Source organism: Haemaphysalis longicornis, unplaced genomic scaffold, assembly GCF_048455015.1.
Source record: "Haemaphysalis longicornis isolate Haplotype H1 unplaced genomic scaffold, Haemaphysalis longicornis Haplotype H1 scaffold_1, whole genome shotgun sequence".
NCBI lineage: Eukaryota > Metazoa > Arthropoda > Arachnida > Ixodida > Ixodidae > Haemaphysalis > Haemaphysalis longicornis.
Genome location: NW_027526203.1, coordinates 358,446,028 through 358,468,950, shown reverse-complemented (window position 1 = coordinate 358,468,950; position 22,923 = coordinate 358,446,028). Strand labels below are relative to the sequence as shown.

At 47.8% G+C, this 22,923-nt stretch overlaps 1 protein-coding gene across 4 annotated transcripts in view; it reads left to right on the top strand.

Moving 5' to 3' along the window:
• LOC144154980 (protein NDNF-like) overlaps positions 1 to 22,923 on the top strand; it is a 234,445-nt gene that overhangs the window by 37,628 nt on the left and 173,894 nt on the right. The window contains exon 1 of one of the 4 annotated variants that reach the window (XM_077686141.1): positions 12,403 to 12,687. The exons of 2 other annotated variants lie outside the window; for them this stretch is intronic. In XM_077686141.1, coding sequence (XP_077542267.1) covers positions 12,418 to 12,687 — 270 coding nt within the window. In that variant the 5' untranslated portion in view covers positions 12,403 to 12,417. Of the gene's footprint in view, positions 1 to 12,402; positions 12,688 to 22,923 lie in introns of those variants that run through there. One more of the 4 variants, XM_077686144.1, reaches the window with a different exon arrangement.

Below are 22,923 nucleotides of genomic sequence, written 5' to 3'. Positions count from 1 at the left end.
CAATCGTCTGCGAACAGACGAATTTGCACAGATGAACATACTACACTTACAATGTCATTTATATACAGCAGGAACAGCAGGGGTCCCAAGACACTCCCTTGCGGTACTCCGGAGGCGACAGGAAGACAGCCCGATCGTTGATTCCCGATTTCAACGTACTGAATTCGGTTTTTTAAATAATCAATAACCCAGAAAACCAAGATGCAAGGAAGACCAATATTGTTTAATTTTAGTATTAGTCTGTCATGAGGAACCCTGTCAAACGCTTTGCTAAAATCCAAGAATACCACATCAATCTGGCCGTTTTTATCTAGAGTAGATGCAAAGGAATGAGTTATAGTGAGCAGTTGAGTCAAAGTAGAAAACCCCTTCCTGAAACCATGTTGAGTATCACTTAAGATAGCATTATTTTCAACATATTCGGTGTATGATTTGCGATTATATGCTCAATTAATTTACAGCATGATGATGTTAAGGATATTGGACGATAATTTTCAAAGAGCAAGCGGTTACCTTTTTTAAATACCGGTGCAACTCGGGCAGCCTTCCAGTCACTAGGGAGCTTTGAAGACATCAAAGATACACGGAATATAATCACAAGATATTTCGCGATCACTTCAGCATATCGGCAAAGAAAGGTGTTTAGAATATTATCAGGACCGCTTGATTTCTTAGTTTTCAGTTTTAAGAGCATGGAAAATACACCCGGGTACGAAACAAAGTTGGCCTCTGTCGTGTGAAACGATGGAACATCAGATGGATATACACTTGGGCTAGAAAACACGCTATGGAAGTATATATTGAAATGCTCAGCTATAATCTCCTTGTCCGTAACAATAGAGTCATTTACTAACATTTCGGATACAGGCTTTTTTTTTATCCGTCAAGTGGTACCAAAATTTATCTGGGTCATTTTTTATGAAATTTGGGAGAGTTGTTTGGAAATAGTAATCCTTAGAAGAACGGACAGCTTGTGCGAGGCTAGCCTGCAATTGTCCGATTTTAGTAGAATACGCACGCTTCTTTTTTAGACGTTTAATTTTACGTTTCAGGTGAATAATACTACGCGTTATCCAGGAAGGCACACACCACCCTGGAAGGCACACACCACCCTGTCCCTTGGAGCAACCCATGGTGACTAACAGCCAGCTGGCGATTTGCACGACAGTTGTCAGCTTGGTAGGCGTGCAAGCCTCGCCACGATTTTCCTAAATTACGAGAGGCTACATGAGACGGGTAGATACGGGAAGAGGCGCGGCCAAGTTGTTAAAAACCCCTTCCTGCTATCCCGCACGCTTGCGTTGGGAACGTAAGCCGGGGTCTGAAAGCGTTCTGTTTGATGGATTTTTAATGGAAACAAACTGCACATGTACCATCCATGTCCACGTACATCACATGCAGCTTGGAGGCAAAACATCAGAAGAACGGAGTTCAGTTCACGAACTGGATATTATCAAAACGCATGAAGATTCCAACTTTAAACACGAGACGCTGTCCACTGATAACACCAACTTTTGTCGCAATGCCCGGAGTTAACATACAGAACGTTCGTTATTTGGCACAAGAAATGCATTTGGCTTTCTCAGGAACACCACCAGGATACCAGTGGCCGTTGAATATCTAGTGCGATATTTACTATTTCAGAGCTACTGGCCCTGTGACATCTTAGCCCATAGTGAACGTAGAACGGTATATAAATTGTCGAAGAGAGGGTGGCTTTCGCTCTGACCTCCCGCTAACCGGTACCGAAGGTAATACTCCTACAAGCAACAGCAACAGTAAAGCGTCCAGCTGGCTTAACTCGGCTCTTTCCGCACCACTGAAGTGGGAGGCATGGTCTTGTATCTTCGCCAGCAAGGTCACCAGATCTTGCCCCTTATGATTTTTTTTGTATTTCTGGAGTACAGTAAGGATAATGTTTTACAGACAATGCCGGATGACCTGAAAGTCGGAATCTCAAGTTTGCCGCACAATTCCTCAGAAAAACGTTAGAGACGCCTTCAAAGGCGGGAAGTCCCGTTTCGAAGGATGTGTAGAGGGAGCGGAAAACCTCCACGGGTACGTTATGCAGACGAAACGCCTACGTCATCTTAATAGGGATAAATGACAGCGTACTGCGATATCGTGAGTGCTAACGAGTCTTGAAAACGTCCCATGTCTCCACCCCCCTCCATCCACCCAGCAGGAAGACAAGTTTTCAGCCGTGCGCAGCCGAATGCGATTCGCGGTTCAGTCTCGGGAGATCCCGACCGTCACACGCTCACAAGACGAACGCAGGTCCTTGCTTCCTGTGCGCTACCACCTTAACTGAACGTTTGTAGCTCCTTTCAAAAACACATCTCCACTCACAATGATCGTATTTCCATACTTTGTCTTTACTCCCTTCAACGGTTTCAAAATACAGCCCAGTCCCTTGCTTCCTTGCCATTCGCTTTGCTCCGCTCTGTGGTCAGCCTAGGGATTGGAAATAAAGGAAATAATAAACGTGTCGACTTCTTTCTTCTTTCGTGCGATTTATTAGCGCACGAACGTCTACACAAAAATTTGGCAAAGGGTCAGTTTTTCCCCGATCCCAACGCTCCGCGAGTTACCTAAGTCTGCACTATCACTTCTAAGCCCTAGCAATTTTGGTGACGATCATCCGACTGGAGCTGCTTTAATTATTTCCAGACACGGTGGAAAAACCAGGATTGACGGCGAGAGGGGGCTTTCTCGCTTATAATATTTTTGCTCGATTTGTTTTACATCCCCCCCCCCCTACACACACACACCTTGATATAAAATGGACGGGTTCAAGAGGCTTAGCACGTCACAAACAGGGATATAAGGTGTCGTAAAAAAAACGATCTACAACTTTCGAATTGCAATGTAAAACTGGTATAGAACTTATTCGTGTTCAACTGATATATGGAGCAGCAACTGTCTGGTGTTGCTCAGAAGAACACCTTATTGTGTCCGTCGAATAAATCTAATTTTTTGTGACCATATTTGTGATGTCTGGAGTACTTTTAGGTGATAAAAATGTTTTCGCAATCTTAAGCAAGAATTTAAAGTTGTGGACATGAAAGGGTTGAAGACTACGGGAGTATGCCCACAAAGAAGCTTCCACACTTTTTGTCCGACTGTTGGCGATTCGAAAAGCAAGCCTCGGCGAGAACTCCAGCACGGCGGAAGTTCCTTAGAAGACAACCAGGATAGACGTTGGTTAAGCGAAGGTATGTGCAGGGTGACGCATGTGCATGGACACGGCACGAACGTGATCCCGAGTCACCATGACAGCAGCACCAGCACTTTCGTTTCCGGTCTTCTCTGTATTTTCAAAACATTGTACATGGTTCTGCCGATTTTTTACCTTCTGGGCAATGGAAAAGTACCTCACGCTAAAAGTAACTCCACTGCAGGTAAAGATAGCAGGTGGGTCGTTGCAGCTGCGGCTTTTAATTGGCAACGGGAATATTGCTATCTCTTCCTGCCAGACCCTTTTCGTAATCAGGGAAATTCTTCGTGTTTAACCATGCGGGAGATACGTTCACTTCGAGCCCCGTAAAGTTTGCCGCTTGTCTTGGCGCCATGTCACGCACACCAGAGAGGCGGGACTGTAGTGGAGCAGTAAACCAAAAGTTTACAAGCAGGCTTGTTTCAGGTATCCTCGGTGTATCAGCAGACAAGGAGTGGACCGACTGCACCAAATTAGCAATGAGCCCTGTGCAACCACAAAAATGTGGATCGACGGGAGCACAGAAGCGCCGCCGTGCAGCCATGCGTCGGTGCATGGACTCATAGGGGATCGATTGTGGGGTTTAACGCGCCGACGCTTCACAGGCGATGAGGGGTGCCGTAGAGAAGGGCGCCGGATTAATTTTGACCACGTTTGGATCTTTAACGCGCGCCGAAATCTCGAAAACACGGGCATCTTTGTTTTTCACGTACACCAGAAAAGCGGCCGCCGCTGCCGTGAATCGAACCGCGTCTTCGTGCTCAGCAGCACAACGCCTTACCCACGGAGCCACCGCGGCGGGGCACTCGTAGGTGATGACCGGGTGGTGTGTGTTCGCTTGTTGCCACTAGTACAGCTGTGCAGTTGCAATGAGTGAGTGAGTGAGTGAGTGAGTGAGTGAGTGAGTGAGTGAGTGAGTGAGTGAGTGAGTGAGTGAGTGAGTGAGTGAGTGAGTGAGTAAGTGAGTGAGTGAGTGAGTGAGTGAGTGAGTGAGTGAGTGAGTGAGTGAGTGAGTGAGTGAGTGAGTGAGTGAGTGATCCCTGCACATAAATGGTGCTGTGATTAAACAGAGCATTCGCAAATACGGCGACTTCGATTTCAGTTTTTAACAGCGACGCTGTTTAGTGAATTGTTTGTGCATGATGTCCGCTGTTAAAATGCCAAGCAAATGCCGAGCGCTCGTGCACGCGTGCCTGGAGCGCACGTTCGTCAAGCTAAGCATACTTACTTAGGGAGATGGACCAACATTTGCCACAAAAAACCTCCAAGATTCACCGTATCGTGGCAACACTTGTTCAGAACAGCAGAGACACGTCATAGAGTACGCCCCTCGTTCGTTCGTCCTCGTGTCGTCATGCGCATGCGCTCTGTACCGCAGAAGAGCCGCGACTTGAATGTAAAAGCTGCTGTAGATGGCCATTTACTCCACATGGCCCGGCCGCGGATAGTTCGCGCGGCCGAGGGAGAGGCCGCGCTTCGAGAGGCACGGCGTGCAAAGCATCCATAGTGACGATAAGTTGCGCTTGCAGAGTGGTGTCCGAAAACGTCGACCAAAACGACGAACTCGGTCTGGCAATGCCATGCCGCCGACGTCAACCGCGACACGACAACGATACTAAAACTCAACTTTGTGTCCGTCAATGATCACCTACAACAGCTTCGCCATTCAAGTCTTGCTCGTGAGTGCAAGCTTCCCTGAATTTTTTTTGTGCTGGCCAGCGCAACATTGTGGCGCATCTTATGAAGAAGAAAGAACAGGTTCAGAGTTGAAAAACAACGTAGGGGTGTTTAAAATACGGCTTAAAAGTTTCAATGTTCAAACTACAGTTTGAAACAAATCAGGCGTGCAATGGTTTGCTTAAGGCGATGATTTTTTAGCCACTACGTGCGCACCTAGCGCACGCACGGCCTCAACAGTATCAAGCTTAGGCGGCACACTCGTGCGCCTTTATAGGACTCAGATGTATAAGGCCAAGCTCGTCACGATGCTCCGTGCCATGAGGCGTCCCTTACGAGAGCCAATCCGTGGATCGTGAGCTCAATAGAACGCACGGAAATTCCTTCCGCGTGAACGGACGAAAAGGAGCCGTGGCTTAACAAGGGAGCTACAGAATTCGAAGGAGGGAAGAAATCTAAAGCACAACACACACGCACATACAATGCGCTTTCACAAAAAGGTAAATAAAGAAAGGGTAAAGTGGTCGAAGAAGACTTCCATGATCGATCAGCCACCCATAGTTGAGCTGGAAGCCGAGTAGGAGCCGCGCGGCGGCGGCGGCGGCGGCCTGTAAACCGTCTTCTTTAAATGCGCCCACCCCGAAAATAATAGCATGCGAGATCGGCTTCTCTAAGGCATCGTCCCAGCGGGCGCGTGGTTATCAGTTATTGATGGGCCCATATCCGAGCTAACTAACTGCCGCGCAGCATAAGCCCCGCGACGGAGCCGAGGAAATACTGGTGGGCGCTGCGTATGTGCACCCGGTCACGAGCGTGAGCCGATGGAACGATTGTGAGACGTTGTCGTCGTATATGCGCGCGCGCGGAGCGCCTACACGAACCCTTCTTGGCGCATATTGCGCGGCAGTCGCGTCGAGGGCGCGCCGCCTCCTCGCCGCCGAGCGCGGGGCTTAAGGGGCGCCTGAAAAATGGTGCGCGAGCTGAGATTAGGACGTGAAGAATCGGCTCCAGCGTAGCTTTAAATGCGTTCCGAAGAGCTTTGTTCTCGTCGCAGCTCGCTTTGTCTTTACCTCTTATTTTTGACCTGCTACACGCGCGCCTTTCTTGATTACGAGCCGAGTTAGAAAGCGGGGATACAGGGAGCGCTCCGAGCTTCCGGCAAAACGGGGCCGGCGTTTCGTGAGATGAAAAACTTGATCCTCAAGCAAGAAGGCGAGCGTTAGCATTTCGGTGTTCTATCACGGCATTCTTCTATTCGGCCCTGATTCCGCCCAGTGGTGTACGGTAGGAGGCTCTTGGATGCTAGCTTTTATATGCCAAGAACATCTTCCCAAACCGCTGCATATGTTCTTCCTTCAGTTATACATACATACATATATATATATATATATATATATATATCTATACATACATACATACATACATACATACATACATACATACATACATACATACATACATACATACATACATACATACATACATACATACATACATACATACATACATACATACATACATGCATGCATACGTACGGACATATATTTGTCACGTCCTTGCATAGCTTTTTTAAAGAGACATTTGGTTCACAGGTTCCACGTTGAAGAGGCGATCTGTTCGATTCAGTTGAGCATGGAAGTGCAACATTTTGTTTATATTTACATTTCAAATTACGCGGAACTTTTGTTTTAAGCAATGACCTCCTTAATAATGTATGCTGCGTTGTTCCGTCCAAGGATAGTAGTAAAACCGATGTTTCTCAGTTGAGGCGACTGTTTTTGAATCGCGGAATTCTGGCTAACCTTTAAGGCGCATATATCTTAAGTCAGTTTCCCCACCGAGGAATGTGCGCCGGCAATCGCCCCAAGCCCTTGTCGCCATTAAAATGAAAAATAGCGGTGCGCATGGTTGCGGAAAAGTTCGTGATTCTCGTTTTAGCGCATATACATTAAAACAGATTGCATCGCCCTATTAAAAATGAAATGTAAGCTTGGGTGCAAAATTTGATTAAGCGTGCTACGTTAGAAATGTCTTTGACCTCAATTTCAGGACGATGCTCCTTTCACGTTGTGAAGCTGCGTGGTCTTCGCTCTCAGAAAGCATCCACAGTTTAGCGTCACCCCTGAGCCCCGAAATGACCAATCAAAACGGCCAACGCAGAAAAGTTGTCGAATGTCGAGGCTTAAAATCTGATTTAAGTTCTTAAAAGATGTGCTTTGCGCCGGTACTCTTTCACGCAATGCGAACGTATATATATACATGTTTGGGACTGCGCTGGGGTGCATTTCTTACGTCGACGTTTTCCTCTAAACATGCTCACGAAGAAAAGGGACGGCGCAGGAAACACGTGGCAATGCACATATACCATGAACTTATTTGTTTGTTCGTTCGGAACAAACCAAATAAGTGAACAGTCACCGCGTATACTCTCCTGTAATGATCCAGTATGTGCTTCGTGTCACTTCAGCAAACAGAGCAAACAGAGCCTAACGCATTCGCTGGCCGATCGCGGCTGCTGTATTACTGATCGAGGTGGTGTACAAAAAAAAAAAAAAAAAAAAGGCTACCCGAACTGAAGACGCCACCCATCTTTCTTTTTATTTATTTTAATTCGCCTGAATAAAATGTTTGCCCCCTTCTCCTTCTCTGCTCCTTTATGGGCGAAACTCTTGATACACAGTCAGGGACCCCGGCTTTAATTTAAACAAATTCCGGAATAATTTCCTGAATAATCTAATAATCTAAGCAAATTATTGCGGACAGTTTGCATAACCTGAAATGCTTCAGTACTTTCAACCAGAAATTCGGAAAAGACTCTTCAAGAAAGCAGTATTAAAAGCGTTCCGATGAATGCATCTCCGTATCTCTGTCAAAAACATTTTATTAGTGGATTGGAGTGCATAATCACAGCATCTATTTACTTGATCAACAGATCGTATTCCTGTTAGTTCATCTTAAACTTCACAACATTGTGAATACGAGCATGGTTTACTGCCGCGTACATGGAGCAATGGAACAATGTTACGCTGCGCATTGTGTTTGTGCATTGACACCGATAACTTCACTGACGCCACGCAGATCGACCAGCCATTTCAGAAGGGGTCATATTAAAGGACCCGCATCTTTCCCCGTAGATCTCGCGCTTTTACACAGAGGTCCATTACGACTTGCTTCTGGCTTTGCGTATACGCACGCGTGTGCATGTTTTTCCCATAATTATATTGTTACGTGGCGCAGGACATGAACAATGAGATGCGGACGATGTATTCTGAACTATTTACATGGCGGGTATCGCCGAGCTCGCACCGGCTGCGCGTCAGCCACCTCCTCGTCGTCGTCGATGGTGGGACATCGGGAATTGTCCACTTGTTCGTAACATCACCCCCCGGCCAAAGAAGACCGTCCCGGTCGTGCTCGGTCACCGTGAATGGATGGGTGTGGTGAGCATGAGATGCGATGCGTATAAACACTGAAGTCCTTTCCACGGCCAATGACGATAGCGGTCTACGATGTCGACTGGTCCCCGAACATCGACGCCCAGAAGGCCACGATGAACCGATGAGGGTGCTGGGAACCGCGCCGGACGAGAAGGCTAGGGACACGGCATGGGCGACACGTCTTGGCTGGTCACGTCTCGTCTTGTCTCGGTTCTTGATCGGCTTCTCATGGGCTGGGGACACGGGGTGGGGGCATCGTCATGTGCTTATCGCGGCGGGGCTGGGGCTGCCCGACACGGCCCGCGTACCCTCGATGTTTCCGCCGGTGCCTAGACGTAGCGATGCTGGGGCCAGGACGGGGAGAAACCCGCACACTCCACCAAGCATGTTACGTGGCGCAGGACATGAACAATGAGATGCGGACGATGTATTCTGAACTATTTACATGGCGGGTATCGCCGAGCTCGCACCGGCTGCGCGTCAGCCACCTCCTCGTCGTCGTCGATGGTGGGACATCGGCAATTGTCCACTTGTTCGTAACATCATGTTCTCTTTCGTTGAGTGTTTAGTTGAATGCTTGAGTTAGATGACAAGCAACGTTCAAAGCAGCAATCTTTGCGTCTAAGACACATTCGCTGAAGCCAGTAACTCACATTCGATGCTCCTGGACGACGAGCATCAATTGAATGCCCACGTTAAAGCTCGCTCAATCACGAAGTATGATGCACACCTGGCTGTAGCGAAAAATTTGTCCGTACGTACGTATGTCACGAAGTCCCTCCAGCGCAACTTCGGGCTGCCCTCCGTGGTGGGCGACCTCCTGAGACCAAGAGGCATTGTAGACTTTTAAGGGTTTTTTTTTATTCTCTTATGACCTCTTTTATGCCACTAATTTGCAGTTTGCGGAGGAGCATTTCTTAGGCCCTTTCATTACGCCTAGCTTCCGCTCATGGAGGCAATGCGTAAAACTATAGGACCAGGATTTTCGATACCCGTCCTGTATATTGCTAGTAATAGCGGGATTTTTTTCTCCTATGAACTTCCTCGTGACTAAGTTTGAGGCTTATTGTTGCAAAAAAAGGGGGGGGGGGTGACAATTATTGAAAGAGACGGGTGATCCAGGTGAGTGAAAAGCGGACCATGCCCGAACCTGCTCCACAGTAATGAGGGATATGGCATTGACCCTATTGAGAGGGAGAATTCGCCGCCATCGTCACCATGACTCTCCCTTCGGCGTTTGAGAAGTGCGATCACCACTCAGGCCTTCACAACAGACGGAGGATGGTCGACCAGCTGGGTGCTTACTTTGAATGATGGACCTCGTGTGGAACTTGGGTGGTACCTCTCGCACCTTACTAGTGTGAGTAGCAGGATTAATAGCTGATTCCGTGCCTTGTTTCGCACTACATACAACTCCGGTCACGCTCGGGGTGCACGACTAATCCATGGGGTGCATGACTTCTACTGCGTGCATCAACGTGCAAATTTTTGAAGCAACCACACAGCAAAGTAGACAGCCAACCACAAGCGTTCAGGTCCGTATGCAATCCCACGCGGACTTCGTTGCAGCCGCGCATACGCCTCACACACCTACACCTGAAAAAGGCGGTGGAGAGACAGAGGGCGCTTCTGCGCCCAGCGCAGATCTAGGATCATCGGTGATAGTATCATCATTACTACGGCACCGCACGCGTAAACAGGCGGCCGACGCTTTTGGAGCTGTGTCGGAAAGGAAACGCCGTGACCTACCTCCAGTATTCCGGCGAGTCACGCGTTTCTTTCTATTCTCTTACGGTCAGCTCAGCATCCCGCGCAAGCGGCCGCTGCACGGACCGGCCATGTTCTGGCTCGGACGGGGCAGCGCCGCGGCTCGCTTTGTCCCAGGCGGACGATCGTGGAGATGAGCGATAGCGCCGCGACGGCCACTCGGTTCTCGCTCGCTCGCGGGCGCCCTCGTTTTGGACGCGCCTGGTCTTGCCTGTGTGTTCTAACCCAGCATCTATTCTTTTCGGGAACACGGTCAAGTGCGCGGCAAACGTGTTTCAGCCCCCCTCACCGCCTAACCCAAGCTTCCTTTCTGCATACACTTTGCACCGGGGCGTGGTACAGTGCGTCGTCATTTCACAGACGCGTGTTCTGCTGCAGAGGCCCTGGAGACTTCTTGTTTCTTGTTGATTTTCTCTTTCTTCCCACTTGTTGCGGACGGCGCTCACCGTTTCGTGAGCGTTTTATCATCTTCGTTTTCATGGCTGCAACCAGGGTGTGCTAAACGCAGGATTCTGAGGTAGCAATGTTTCTGGCGATCGGCTTCACGAGCAAAGAGTGGAATTCTTCACATTATCATTACAGAGTTTTAGCTGACCGTTTTCGACGGTGCGCTCCCGTATCGGCGGCATGGTCAGCGCAACCGGAGCCAATGCGGTTCGCGGCCAAGCGCGCCACGCATGCTCAATGGCGCTCCCGCTTGCTATCGGAGCGGAGCGTACCGTGAAAAACGGTCAGCTAAAACTCTCCATTATTTTTTTCCATTGTGGCACAGCGGCCATAAGGCTGTTGAATGCTCTGCCTGTTCGTATACAGGGTGTCCCAGCTATCAAGCACCAAGATTTAAAAAAAGAGTAAAGGATTAACTCGAAGAAAACCTAGTGCATAATGTTCGCAGTACTATGAAGAAGCGGAGAGTAATTTTTTCGTTAATGAGACTTAATTAACTAATTATAATTAATTATCTAACTCGAGAAATACTGTCCTAATCACTAAAGTGTCAATTAGGCACTTGTAGGTAACCACGAGGGGCATCTAACTGCGGTATTTTCAGCGATGAACTAATTGCGTACACATTTATTCTGACTGATAAAGAAAACCCGCGAAATATGAAAAATACCACGTGACGGCGCCTCCGCGCGCACCGTAAAGCAACGCCCTCAAACAGGCTGCCTCTGAGTTAGCCAGAATGAAATAGACAAAAGAAAGAAAGAAGAAATCGCGACCGAGTTTGTTCCTTATCTGCACACGCGTCCCGCGAATCTTGCTGCTGCTGCTCCTTCCATGCATGCTATTATCAAGGTGATGCGCTGTCTCTTCGGGCGGGTAACACGCAAAGCAGTTGCTTTCAATCAGCTTTGTTTGGGGACGCTGCTTCACAATGCGCGCGTAAGCGTCGTCACGTGGTATTTTTCATATTTCGCGGGTTTCCTTTATCAGTCAGAATAAATTAGTACGCAATTAGTTCGTCGCTGAAAATAGCGCTGTTAGATGCCCCTCATGGTTACCTACAAGTGCCTCATTGACACTTTAGTGATTAGGACAGTATTTTTCGAGTTAGATATTTAATTACAATTAATTAATTAAGTCTCATTAACGAAAAAATTACTCTCCGCTTCTTCACAGTACTGCAAACATTATGCACTAGGTTTTCTTCGAGTTACGCGATTTCTCTTTTTTTAAATCTTGGTGCATGATAGCTGGGACACCCTGTATATACCATACGTGATTGGTCAGGCGGAAAGGGTACAGGAGAAAATATGAAGATGGAGAAGAGATGAGATGAAAGAACCGCATCGTAATTACCCAGAATTATTTTAAGAACATTAAAATTCTTATCTTAAGGCCCACGTTCACAATTCAACGTTGAAAGCAGCTGTAGTCTAAAACTACTCCATTTGGTGAACTCCTGAACCGGCTTGTGGTCTGAGGTACGCGTCGCCAGAGTTTGCCACCAAATCCCCTGTCGCTCGTGGCCGTAACGTCCAGGTTTCGTTTTGCAATACAAACATTCGCAGCGAATATTCGCAGAACAACCGGTGAAGTTTCAATTAAAGATGACACTGCAGTCGTGTACACAAACGGACATGGAGTGCGAAACACTGTCTAAGACCACGCCTCGCGAGACAACTCTGCCCGTTGTTCTTGTTTCTTACAATCTTCCTCTCCTTATCTCTACCCCTGTTTCACACATTTTTTTTCTTTCACATTACAGAAAGAACGACCAAAGTGACGACATGATCTCTTCATTTTCAGCCGGCGGAACCACGGTTTGCAGGCTCACGTTCGGCGCTGGTATAAACCATTGCAAGGCACTGACTCATGTGTGCCAGGCGTGATGGATATCGGAACCGCCGCCGCCTTGATAGGATCAGCGGCCGCTATCGGCCGCCATCCTGCGACAGTGCGTTTTCGGAGCGCGCCGTCTCGGTCGTTGCGACAATTGTATTCTCGCCGAGCGCTTTGCGTAAGCGGATCCGCGGGATCTGCTTCCTGGGAGCACGAAACGAACGGAATGCCGGCGGCGGCGCTCACGTTCTGGGTCGCCCACACGCCTGCGGAACAAGGCAAGATAATCTGCTCTATATTCCGGTAAGCCCCTCGTGCATTAAGTGAACGATTGGGTGCTGTATCTTAATGACCCCACGTGGCTCTCTTGACAACTTCACTGGTACATATACAGGCACCGCAAAGAAAGATAGATATGACCTGCAAAGCAAGATCAATCCTCGCTTTGTCATTGCAGATTTAGCGCCGTCATAACCAGAAGTACTGATGTTCCCTAATCACGCCATCGAGCCACAATCAGTGTTTTGTAAATTTTTCGGGATGTTGCTGTAGTTGCAGGAGGTGGCGACAGCCCGCGCACAAAGAGTGTGTCAGGAGTTACTCAGTCTTTACTATTCAGGCTTATGTCCACTTTCTTGAAGGATACTTACGTTTATCACGATGTCGCACAAATTAATTCCGACTAAATTTAACCTGTCGTCTACAGCTTTAATTATACCCCTGCGTGGTTCACCGCCCATATTAACCTTTGGCATCAGTACAATGCCAAGCTTTGCGCTACTCCGAGAGTATATCGCGGGTGTCCCTCATCTGCAGAGAGAGTCAAGCGGCCTATGCGTTCTAATAGATAGCTCCTAGTTGGTACACATTCATGATCCTTAACAAAGCGCAGACAAAGACAGAACCTTTGCACCCGTGCTCTAATCGCGCTTTGTTTCAGCATCAGCGCTAGTTGCGTGCTCAGGGGCTTAATATTTCTGGAGAAAAGTACGCACTAGTATTTTCTCTGTAGTCGAAGGGGCAAGCAAGGTGTCGCGCTAGGACGCACCCATGTTTAGCCGCCACTATGACGGCTAGTTCTCGTTCAGTGGCCAGATTTTACAGGGGAGCTGTATGATGCTAGGTCGTAATACATTTTTAGAAATCCTCACATCAAAACTCCCGACGCTGTGCGGGTCTTTGCAGCGTGAGGTGTTCCATTGCCCGCAATTCAACACGGCAGAGGCGAAAGGGAACGAGCAGCAGTGCAAACCGTCATAGAAAGATCCAAGCCATTCAAATGCCCGAGGCGTAAGCGGATCGCGAAGCATATTGCGTCAACGGCAAGTGAGCGAAGCCCTTCAAGAATGAGGGGCAAAAGCAAAGCAAAGCAAAGCGTCAAAGTGGACATCAGTGGTTTCGCATTCATAACCTTTAAGAAGAGCTTAGATGACCTCGGACTGTTCTCGGACCGTGCGTTCGTTGCGATGACACTACCCGTGTGGTCGAAGTCAGTGATTTCAATGTGGGTGTGTCGCGAGCGAAAAGGCAATGGTTTACGCGACTCATGTTCAAGACCTTTGACTTGCGATCTCACACCGATCCGGCCCAGCCATCCACCCACCGTGCAATCCACACGTGTCGCAAGTCTCCAGTCAATGCAAACTTTATACCCCCAAGCTCTTCGGACGTGCCTTAATTCTGTGCCGGTATGCATCGACAGTGAAGATTACAGGCATCGATCGAAAATTTCCGACATAGCTAGCCTACGTTACTCTCTACGCACCAAGACTCCAGAGTAGCACTCCGATTTGACTTCTTTCTCGTCGGATGACGCGAATTTTCCGGTCAGTCGGCGTCCCCTCCTCCAAGGCTTACCAGTGTATGACTGTGAAAGGATGCGTAGTCTCTATACCTGAGTTGCTTTCTTAAGCGAACGTGCAACCCACCTTCCTGATTGATTTGATTGCTTGCACGCCGACGCTACAGAGGCGATGAGGCGCGTCGTAGTGGAGAGCTCCGGATTAATTTTGACCGCCTGGGGATCTTTAACGTGCGCTGAAATCTCGAACACACGGGCGTTTTCGCTTTCTGCCTCCATCAGAAAAGCGGCCGCCGCGGCCGGGAATCGAACCCGCGTCCTTGTGCTCAGCAGCACAACGTTCGCCATAGCCACTGAGCCACGGCGGCGGTCCCCGCCTTCCTGGGATTAGTCAACGCCAGCTGCTCGGCGGCCAACTTTGTTATTATAGTATATGACCAGTAAGGACGCTTATTGTGTATGCGCTATGTAGGATCATGCATCAATAAATTCCATATATCCAATCTTGAAGCGTCAATTATATCGGACCTAGTAACCCGTCATTGCACTCTCTGGCACATTCCCCGTCTTTTTGTTTTCACAAATCCCCCGGCCCTCCAGCCCCTTCTTTTTTTTTTTTGTCACTCCCACGAATATTCGCCCTCCCGTGTCTTCAGTCTGAATTGACGCGCATGATCAACTTGAGGGTTATTTGAAATTTGACAGATAGCAGAGAATGAAACACGACAAGAAGAATATCGATTTCTGTTACGAAATGTTAGGGGTAAAGCCAGCGATGATATGTGCACCCGAAACAGGGAAAATACGAGCACACTGATCTGGGTATGGCGAGTATAAGAAAAAAGACAACATCGGGCTCGCAATGAGCACATTAGAGCGGGTGTTTGAAGGCGCATACATAAAGGCCAAGAAGGCAGATTGAGATAGGTTACCCACGAGGGGAACGACGACCGTGCCTGTTAAACACGTAAGGAGTTTGCAAGTGGAGAGGAGGAAAACAACAGCTAGGCCGGATGAAAAAATGCTGGCTGGACACCATCGCGACAGAGTGGGACTCTTATATAACAAAAGGGATGGCTCTTATCATAAACGCCAGCTCCACTCAAGAAATAGTAATCAAACAACTTGCCGAGAGAGAGAGAGAGAGAGAGAGAGAGAGAGAGAGAGAGAGAAAAGATTTCATTGAGCATCTCCTTAGGTCAGAGGACACTCGTGGCCGCAGGCATGAGCCGAGCGGTGACGTCGGTAGCTCGGGTGACCAGGGTGGTTTGCACGCCTGGGTCCGGGCTACGCTGTGCTTCCTCGACTGCTCCTCGGATGTGATTAAGGGGAAGCTATTTTGAGGATAGGCCCATATTATGTGAGGTGGATTGGCTGGGTGAGGGGGAGTGAGAAGGGTGAGGGGGACTAAGAAGATATCAAACAATCAATCAGTCTCTTTATTAAAGTGCCCGTGGACCGCATACACCTTTGTTAAAGCACAGTAAAAAATAGAAAAAAAACTACACTGAGGTACACCAGCGGGTGAGAAAAGCAATAATGAACAAGAAAAAGCAGCGAATATAAAAAAATAAAGTAAAGCAAAAGAAAAATTTGTAATCTAATTAAAATGACATGATTTAGGTACTATATTCGAACTATCACAAAAAAATGGCGGCATCTCCACTCCGTGGATGATGGCGAGGGTGCGGAGTACCGTGGACTCGAAATAACATCCATGTTGCGCCCCGAGTGACATCCGATTTGCGCCCCGACCGTCATTCGATTTGAGCCGTGAGTTGCTCCTTGATTATTCTCTAAATGAAACTGCAACTCACGCCTCAAATCGAATTTCGCTTGATTTTCGCTTGATGGGGGTGTGCGCACGGATGGACGCGGGCGGACATTGGGAGGTCCTAAGGTACTCCGAACCGTAAAAGGCGAGGAAGTAAGCCGTTGGATTTTCGGGTACTAACTCACGGTCGTAGCCCGATGGGTAAGATGACTGACACCATCTCTGTCTGATATACTAGACACAGGCTCGAATCCTGCTGGTGCCTGTGTGATTTTTTGCGATTGTAAATGCGGGCCTAAGGTACTCCGCACCTAAAAAAAGCAAAGTACAATGGTCCTAAATACTGGAGAAAGCAAATAGGTACACATAAAAAATACACCCCCAGAAAAATTAAAATGTCCAATGAAAAGAGAGTTTCGAAGTGTGGGAACAAAATCAGCAGGAGAAGACATTCAAAAATTCACAAACGTGAGTATCAAGTAGGGTTGGAGGCGTATGAATATTACGGGAGTATATACTGTATGCTTGTTGAAGGTGGTACAAAGGGAAATGTCGATTCTATATGTGACGGGTATGAAGTATAGGGGACTTCCGGGTAAGTTTGGCCTGTTAAGCTCACATTTGCTTATATTTGTAAGATTGCATATGCAAGCAGGTTCCGACAACAAATGGTCCCGCGAACAGTTTTAAATAGGAAAAAAATGAGGCCAGCTTTGTTTAGTCTTGCACTCAAACACTGAATATTATAAATAAAAGAATTAATCAGAACCATCACCACCAGCATCATCATCATTATCATCATCATCAACAACATATTCAGGTCCACTGCAGGACGAAGGCCTCTCCCATTGGCCTCCGCTAGCTCGCGTCCTGCGCTGCCCGAGTTCATTCCTTGCCTCCGAATTTTCTTATTTCATGCCTCTATCGAGCTATGGGCCCTCCTTTTCTTCCAGACCCGTCTCTCCGTCTCCACTCTGTTGCCCTAATTGTCCACCGGTTGTCATTTCTTCTCACTACATGGCCAGCCCAAGTCCATTTCCTTTCCTGTATTTAAACTATATCATCTCCTCCAGTTTGCGCGCTAATCCAGGATGCTCTTTTCCTGTCTCTGAGCGTTACCCCCATCATCCTCCGTTCCATGGCTTGTTTAGCCGACCTGTTCTCCGTCCAGTTGTTTAGTAAAGCGCCAAGTTTCCGCTCCATACATCATCACCGGCAGCACGCAATGGTTGTATGCTATTCTTTTAAGTGACAAAAGTAGCTTTTATTATTTTGGAGTGCTTGCACCCCAGCCCATACCTATTGTGTTCCGGATTTCTTTCTCGGGTTTTAGAGCCATGAACAAAATCTGTATTTGTATTTGTCGCTCAATTGGCGAAGTATTGTACAGTAATCCTGGAGTAGTATCGTGATAATGCCTGTGTGGTATCCTGATAATGCCTGTGAGGCAAAGCAAAAGGAGGTTTGTCTTCCTGACTAGACTTCAACTCTGCTTTGGCAGCAGCAGAAAGTCTTATAGTGCGCGAACAACACAGAAATTACAAAATGCCTTGAGAAATATGAAGCACTGAGAGAAAAAAACTTGTTTCACTTCAGTAAATTTAGAACAAAGTAACGATATTTTGCAATCACTTGTTAATAAATAAATATTGGTAACAGCACACATCAAACCAGATGCAAAGAACCATGATAGCTAAAACAGCGCGCAAGAACTACTGGAATATGCAACGTTCCGTCATTTTACTAATATACCTCGTCCACAGAAAGAAACAGGACTCGAGCAGTACGTTTGAATGTGCGAACGGTCCTGCAGCTCTTTGCAATCAGCACTGATAGTTTGTCCAAGGTAGTTATACACTTCTACTACTTGTAGCGCTGCGTTAGTTAAGCTGAAGAGGGTGCTTTCAGCATGCTTATTTATCATCACTCTAGATTTATTTATATTTATTTGTAGCCCCATAAGAAAGCTTTCTGAGTGTAGTTTCACGAGCATTTCGTGCACGTTCTCGGCCGACTCACTGAGCAAGACAATGTCGTCTTCGAAACTCAAATGGCCCAAGCATTCCCCGTTTATCCGTAATCCTCCGTTGTCCCTGCAGTCAAGCTTCCTAATTGCCCTCTCCAGCCACGCTCTGAAATATTCGTCAAAATTGTATCTCCCTGATGAATCAGAACCATTGCCACTTAAACAAGAGAAACGATGTTTGTTAATAGGCAAGAACTTCTTTTGCACTTTGTCAATGATTTCACTGTTCGACTAGCACGTGCCGCTTTATACAACAGAGGCATATTCTAATGAAGGTAGGCGTAGCTGGGGTGGAAGTGGCCTGAACTTTTAACAAAAGAACGGGGATCAGAAGAACAGCAGCACAGGACTAAGCGCAAATAACAATTGATTTATTTACGCACATTCTACATATACATAAACTGTGCTTGTTTGATTAAAAAAAACATTTTTTGGCCCCAACCAAGGGCTCAGGGAGCATAAGTACATGTGCACGTTAATAAATGTGCCCAGCAATTCAGCAAAACGTCGTGCCAGATGGGACCCTTCCTAAACAAAGTTGAGAGAAGCACGGGAGTTAAAAGTGCGGCCGACCTTCGCTGAAGGTGCGTCCATACGATCGTCAAACCTTCAAAGACTCAAATCGCAAACGAGGAATGAACCCATGCGCCGATTTTTGGCGCACTAAGTAGACGCACCTACGAACGATGTGAATGTATACCGATATGGGATTTATGAGATGAAAGTAGACTATTGTACTCCTTCTTCATGATCGATGAGAACCGCTCCTTTTTCGCGATTTTCAAGTAACCATTTTGACACAATGGAACCCCGGTTGCACGCACGCGCCGTGTGTACAGAAATCTTATCAGAGCTTTTCGGTCGACCACCCGGTCTACGGAGAAATGCATTAGTTTTTTTTGCAGGACGCCATCGGTCCCACTAAGAAAGCTTTCGCTTTAGTAAATCCGTTGTTCGTTCTTTCTGTCCTCGTTCCCCTGTTCGAAGTTTTAAATGTTTTTTTACTATCCATTCCAGCTATGCAGCCCCAACTGTCTCCTACTGATGCCCTGTTAAAGGGGAGGCAAATAGACAAGTAACGTTTTAACAGTGAGACGGGGTTGCTTAATTCCTTTGATGCCATCCACGCGGTGAAGAACGCGTTTATGAATACGTTGCGTCTGCAGGCAAGCAGAATGAGCATGAATGCGGTCGAACACGCAGCAACAAGCGCCTTCACTATTTCGTGTGCGTCATGCTCTACGTTGCTGCAAGTTGCAGGATGCACTATCCTGATAAACTGAAATACGAACAACGGAGCGCGTGGCTTTCAGTATACGCCGCGCATCCTGGCGACGGGCCGCGTATGCTCAGCACGAACAAATTACGAGAGTTTGTGTCCAACGTTGATGTGGAAACACCGTCGTTCGGCGTGTGAGCGTTTTGGTTTGTCTTCCCACCGCGTTCGGCGCCCGCTCACGCAAGCGTTGTCTAACTTTGTTGCTGCGATGAATGAAAACGGCGCTCGCAGCTATATTCCTTTATTTTTTATTTCGTGCTGAGCGCCCAACGGACGATGGAAATACGATGGCCTTTCCATATCAAGGTTGGACACGAACTCTCGTAACTTGTTCGCACTGCGCATTACCCGGCCCGTCACCAGGATGCGCGGCATGTATTGAAAGCCACGCGCTCCGTGGTTCGTATTCAAATTTATCAAGATAGTACGTGTTTGGTGCTTTAGATTATGCAGTGCATATCGTAGCTGAAATTAAAAAAAAAAGAAATGGGCTTCGGCAGGCCATGTAGTTAGACGAAATGACAACCGATGGACCACCAGAGTAACAGAGTGTATACCGAGAGATGAAAGTATAAGAAGGGGAAGGCCAATAACGCGACGAAGGTAATAAGGATATTTGGGGTAAGGAATGGACTTTTAAGCAGCGCAGGACGGGAGCGGTAGGAGGTCAATGGGAGGGGCCTTCGTCCTGCAGTGCATCTAAGTAGGCGGTTGTTGTTGTTGTTGATGATGATGATGATTATGATTCTTCAACAAGCTTAAAGCAAGTCACGTGCACGTTGACTTTGAGCACGACAGGTGTCCTAAATTAATCCGTATGCACACACTAAGGTGTTGTACCTGAAGAATCAACGTCTTTTTTTTTTTCACTTTGTTCCTGTACTGTGTCTTCTCAATTTCATCGGTTTCAGTATTTTGATAGGGGGCTCCCGACAGCGCAAAGTGCGTGCAAATGCACGGAGAGAGAGAAAAAGAGGATCGAGATACCGTTTGCTGTACTCTCAGCTGGCTTATACTCCAGCTCACACCTTTCATAAACGGGGATATAGATGTTATAGATGTTTTGGACCGTGGCAACACTTGCTCCGAACTATAAAGACTTCAGCGTTCGCCGTAATCGTGGCAACCCTTGCTCGGAACGAGAAAGACACGTCATAGAGTACTCCCCTCCAAGGTGATGTCCAATGATTATCACTTTCACAAAAATGAAGGAAGCTCACTCTTATAGCAACAATGATGGGTAAATGTCGTTGCGGCGGCGAAGAAGCAAAATCGGCTGCAATCGTGGTCTTAAACCGTCGTGATGGTCGTGAAGGTTGCGTACAGCTAAGCTACCTTCAAGTCTTACGCGTTAGTGTGAGCTTCCTTCTTTTTTATATATTGCGAATTTTGATGCGGGAATTTCAGGGTTCAAGCTGTTCAGTGCATATCAAGGCGGGACAAAAAACCGCCCTAAAGCAAATGCGGGGGCAAGAACCACATAAAAGTGGGACGTGTGCCGCCTAAATAAAAAATCTGGTTACCTTACTTTAATGATCTATGGCTTTTCGTATCACCAGCTTATGGCGCAGAGATTTTCTTTTAAACAGAGCCCGGCTTATTGTTTTTTTTTTCTTCTGAGCCTTACCCGTCGCATGAACGATGTTTTGAGCTTTTCGACCCGCTGAAACTTAGAGGCGCGCACAGCGCCATCCGTACACCTCCGAGCAGAGCTTTGTGAATGCGCGTCCTCTAGGCTGCATTCTCTGCAACTGTTTGTCATCTCTCACCATACAATCATCATGCCCTTCTGCAGCCTGGGGAAAAAGCTCAGGTGCGGCCTTTCAAGTTGCGCAGTATCATTACATGAGCGGCAGCGATAAAGCAGAATTTGCAGTTGCTGCCGCACTTGGCGATCTGGTGACTGCATGATACATGTATGCTGCCCCAGGGCAGTGGAGCGTGGCGGCCATAGTGACAACATAGTGCGATGGGCGAGCATATAACTGGGAAGGTATCGCTACTTTCAGGCCACGTGGCAGGCCGCACCTTCTGCGTTTCCATCGAATGGCCGGGCCAGTGGTTTGAGAAATGTTTTATCGGCTCAAGATTTTCTACAGGGATGGTTAGAGTGCACCGTTTCAGTCGTATTTTATTCAAACGTTTCGACCAGTTTGTTACCATAATTAAGTTTCAAGTATCGCTGTACGGCTACTTGTGACCTTGCGTGCACAAATTGTTTTGCACTTGCACTCGACTGACCGCGCAGCCGCGGCGGAGCCCTCTTATACCTCACACGCACGCACGCACACACGCACGCACGCCGTTTTTTTTTTTTTTTCCCCGCAGAGGGATCACCTTGAGGGGCGCGTGACTGGAAAACGGCGTAAGCTACAGGCTAGAGAAACACGTAGGCCAAGTGGAGAAGCGAGGAGAGGTGATGTGACAGCGGAGAGATAAGCAGAGCCTCAGCGGCCGCGAGGCCGGCCTGCCAGTCGGTCGCCTGGGAACTCTTCTTTTGCGCGCGCATTTATCCGGGCTGAACCGAGAGCATATTTATCTGCGGCGGTGGTGGCGGCCCGAGCTTCACGTATAGGTTCTGATCAGGGGAGCGCTCTTGACTACCGCTGTTCGCGTTTCGTGTAAACCGCCGGGACGCGGCCGCCGTTTATTTTACTACGCGAAGCGCGAGGGGCATTCCAAATGGCCTCCTTCGATCTGCAGCAGCGACTCGAGAAAACTCTCAAGCGCTATGATGTCGGTCGGTACAGCGGTGCGTTAAGCCCCGGCGTTCGAGAGTGAACGAACGAACCGATGAATGAAACGGAAAACGAGAAGACCGGAGAGGTGAGCTCGGAGCTGCGATGTCTTCTTGTACGCGGCTTGCCTGGAATGCCTTCCCTGCTTACCGGGTGTGTTGGGTTGGGTTGGGAAGGGCGGGGAGGAAGGGGGGGGGGGGGGGGGGGCAGGGGAGTGAGGGGGAGGGAGAGGGTGCGTCGCCTTGGAATTCGAAGCATGACATCGTAAACGCTGAGAGTTCTCTAAAGTGACTGCAGGACACGTTCCCCGTGTCCTCGGAGAGACCGGCAAAAATCAGACGTGTCGTCGGGATGGATAGCTGTCGGCAAGTCATCCACAGCATTTCATAACGTCTCCTGGCCTCTATTTGTGGCGCCAAATGATGTCATGAATACGCTAGCCCGGCTCCCTGTGTCACTTTTGTTTTCAGTCCAAGATTCCCCAATGTTTGAAAGTTGTCGTGAACAAACTTGTGTGAACAGACTTAAGACTGAGCAACCAATGCCATTTCACGGGGCTAGGGGATATCGTAGTTTTTTTAATCAGGGAGCGAACCCTTTAGGAGTGGGTTACAAAAATACTTGAATTATTTATACAATTGAATTGAATTGAAAAACCCTTATTTATAGTCTGAGCTAGAGGAAACTGGGACTAAAGGCACAGACAGCCTGACGGACGTCCTACACACTGTGTCAGCAACATTGCAACGTCAGCAAATAATTCACAGTGCGTATGTCACAGTACACCAGTCTACGTATACAATCGAACAGAGCAATCGCTATTAGAAATGGGGGAATAACCAAAAATGATAAAGCAACGAGAAATAGAGTATGAGAAAGGAGGTAAGCAAAAAAAAAAGCGAAGAATTACAGCACAAAAGT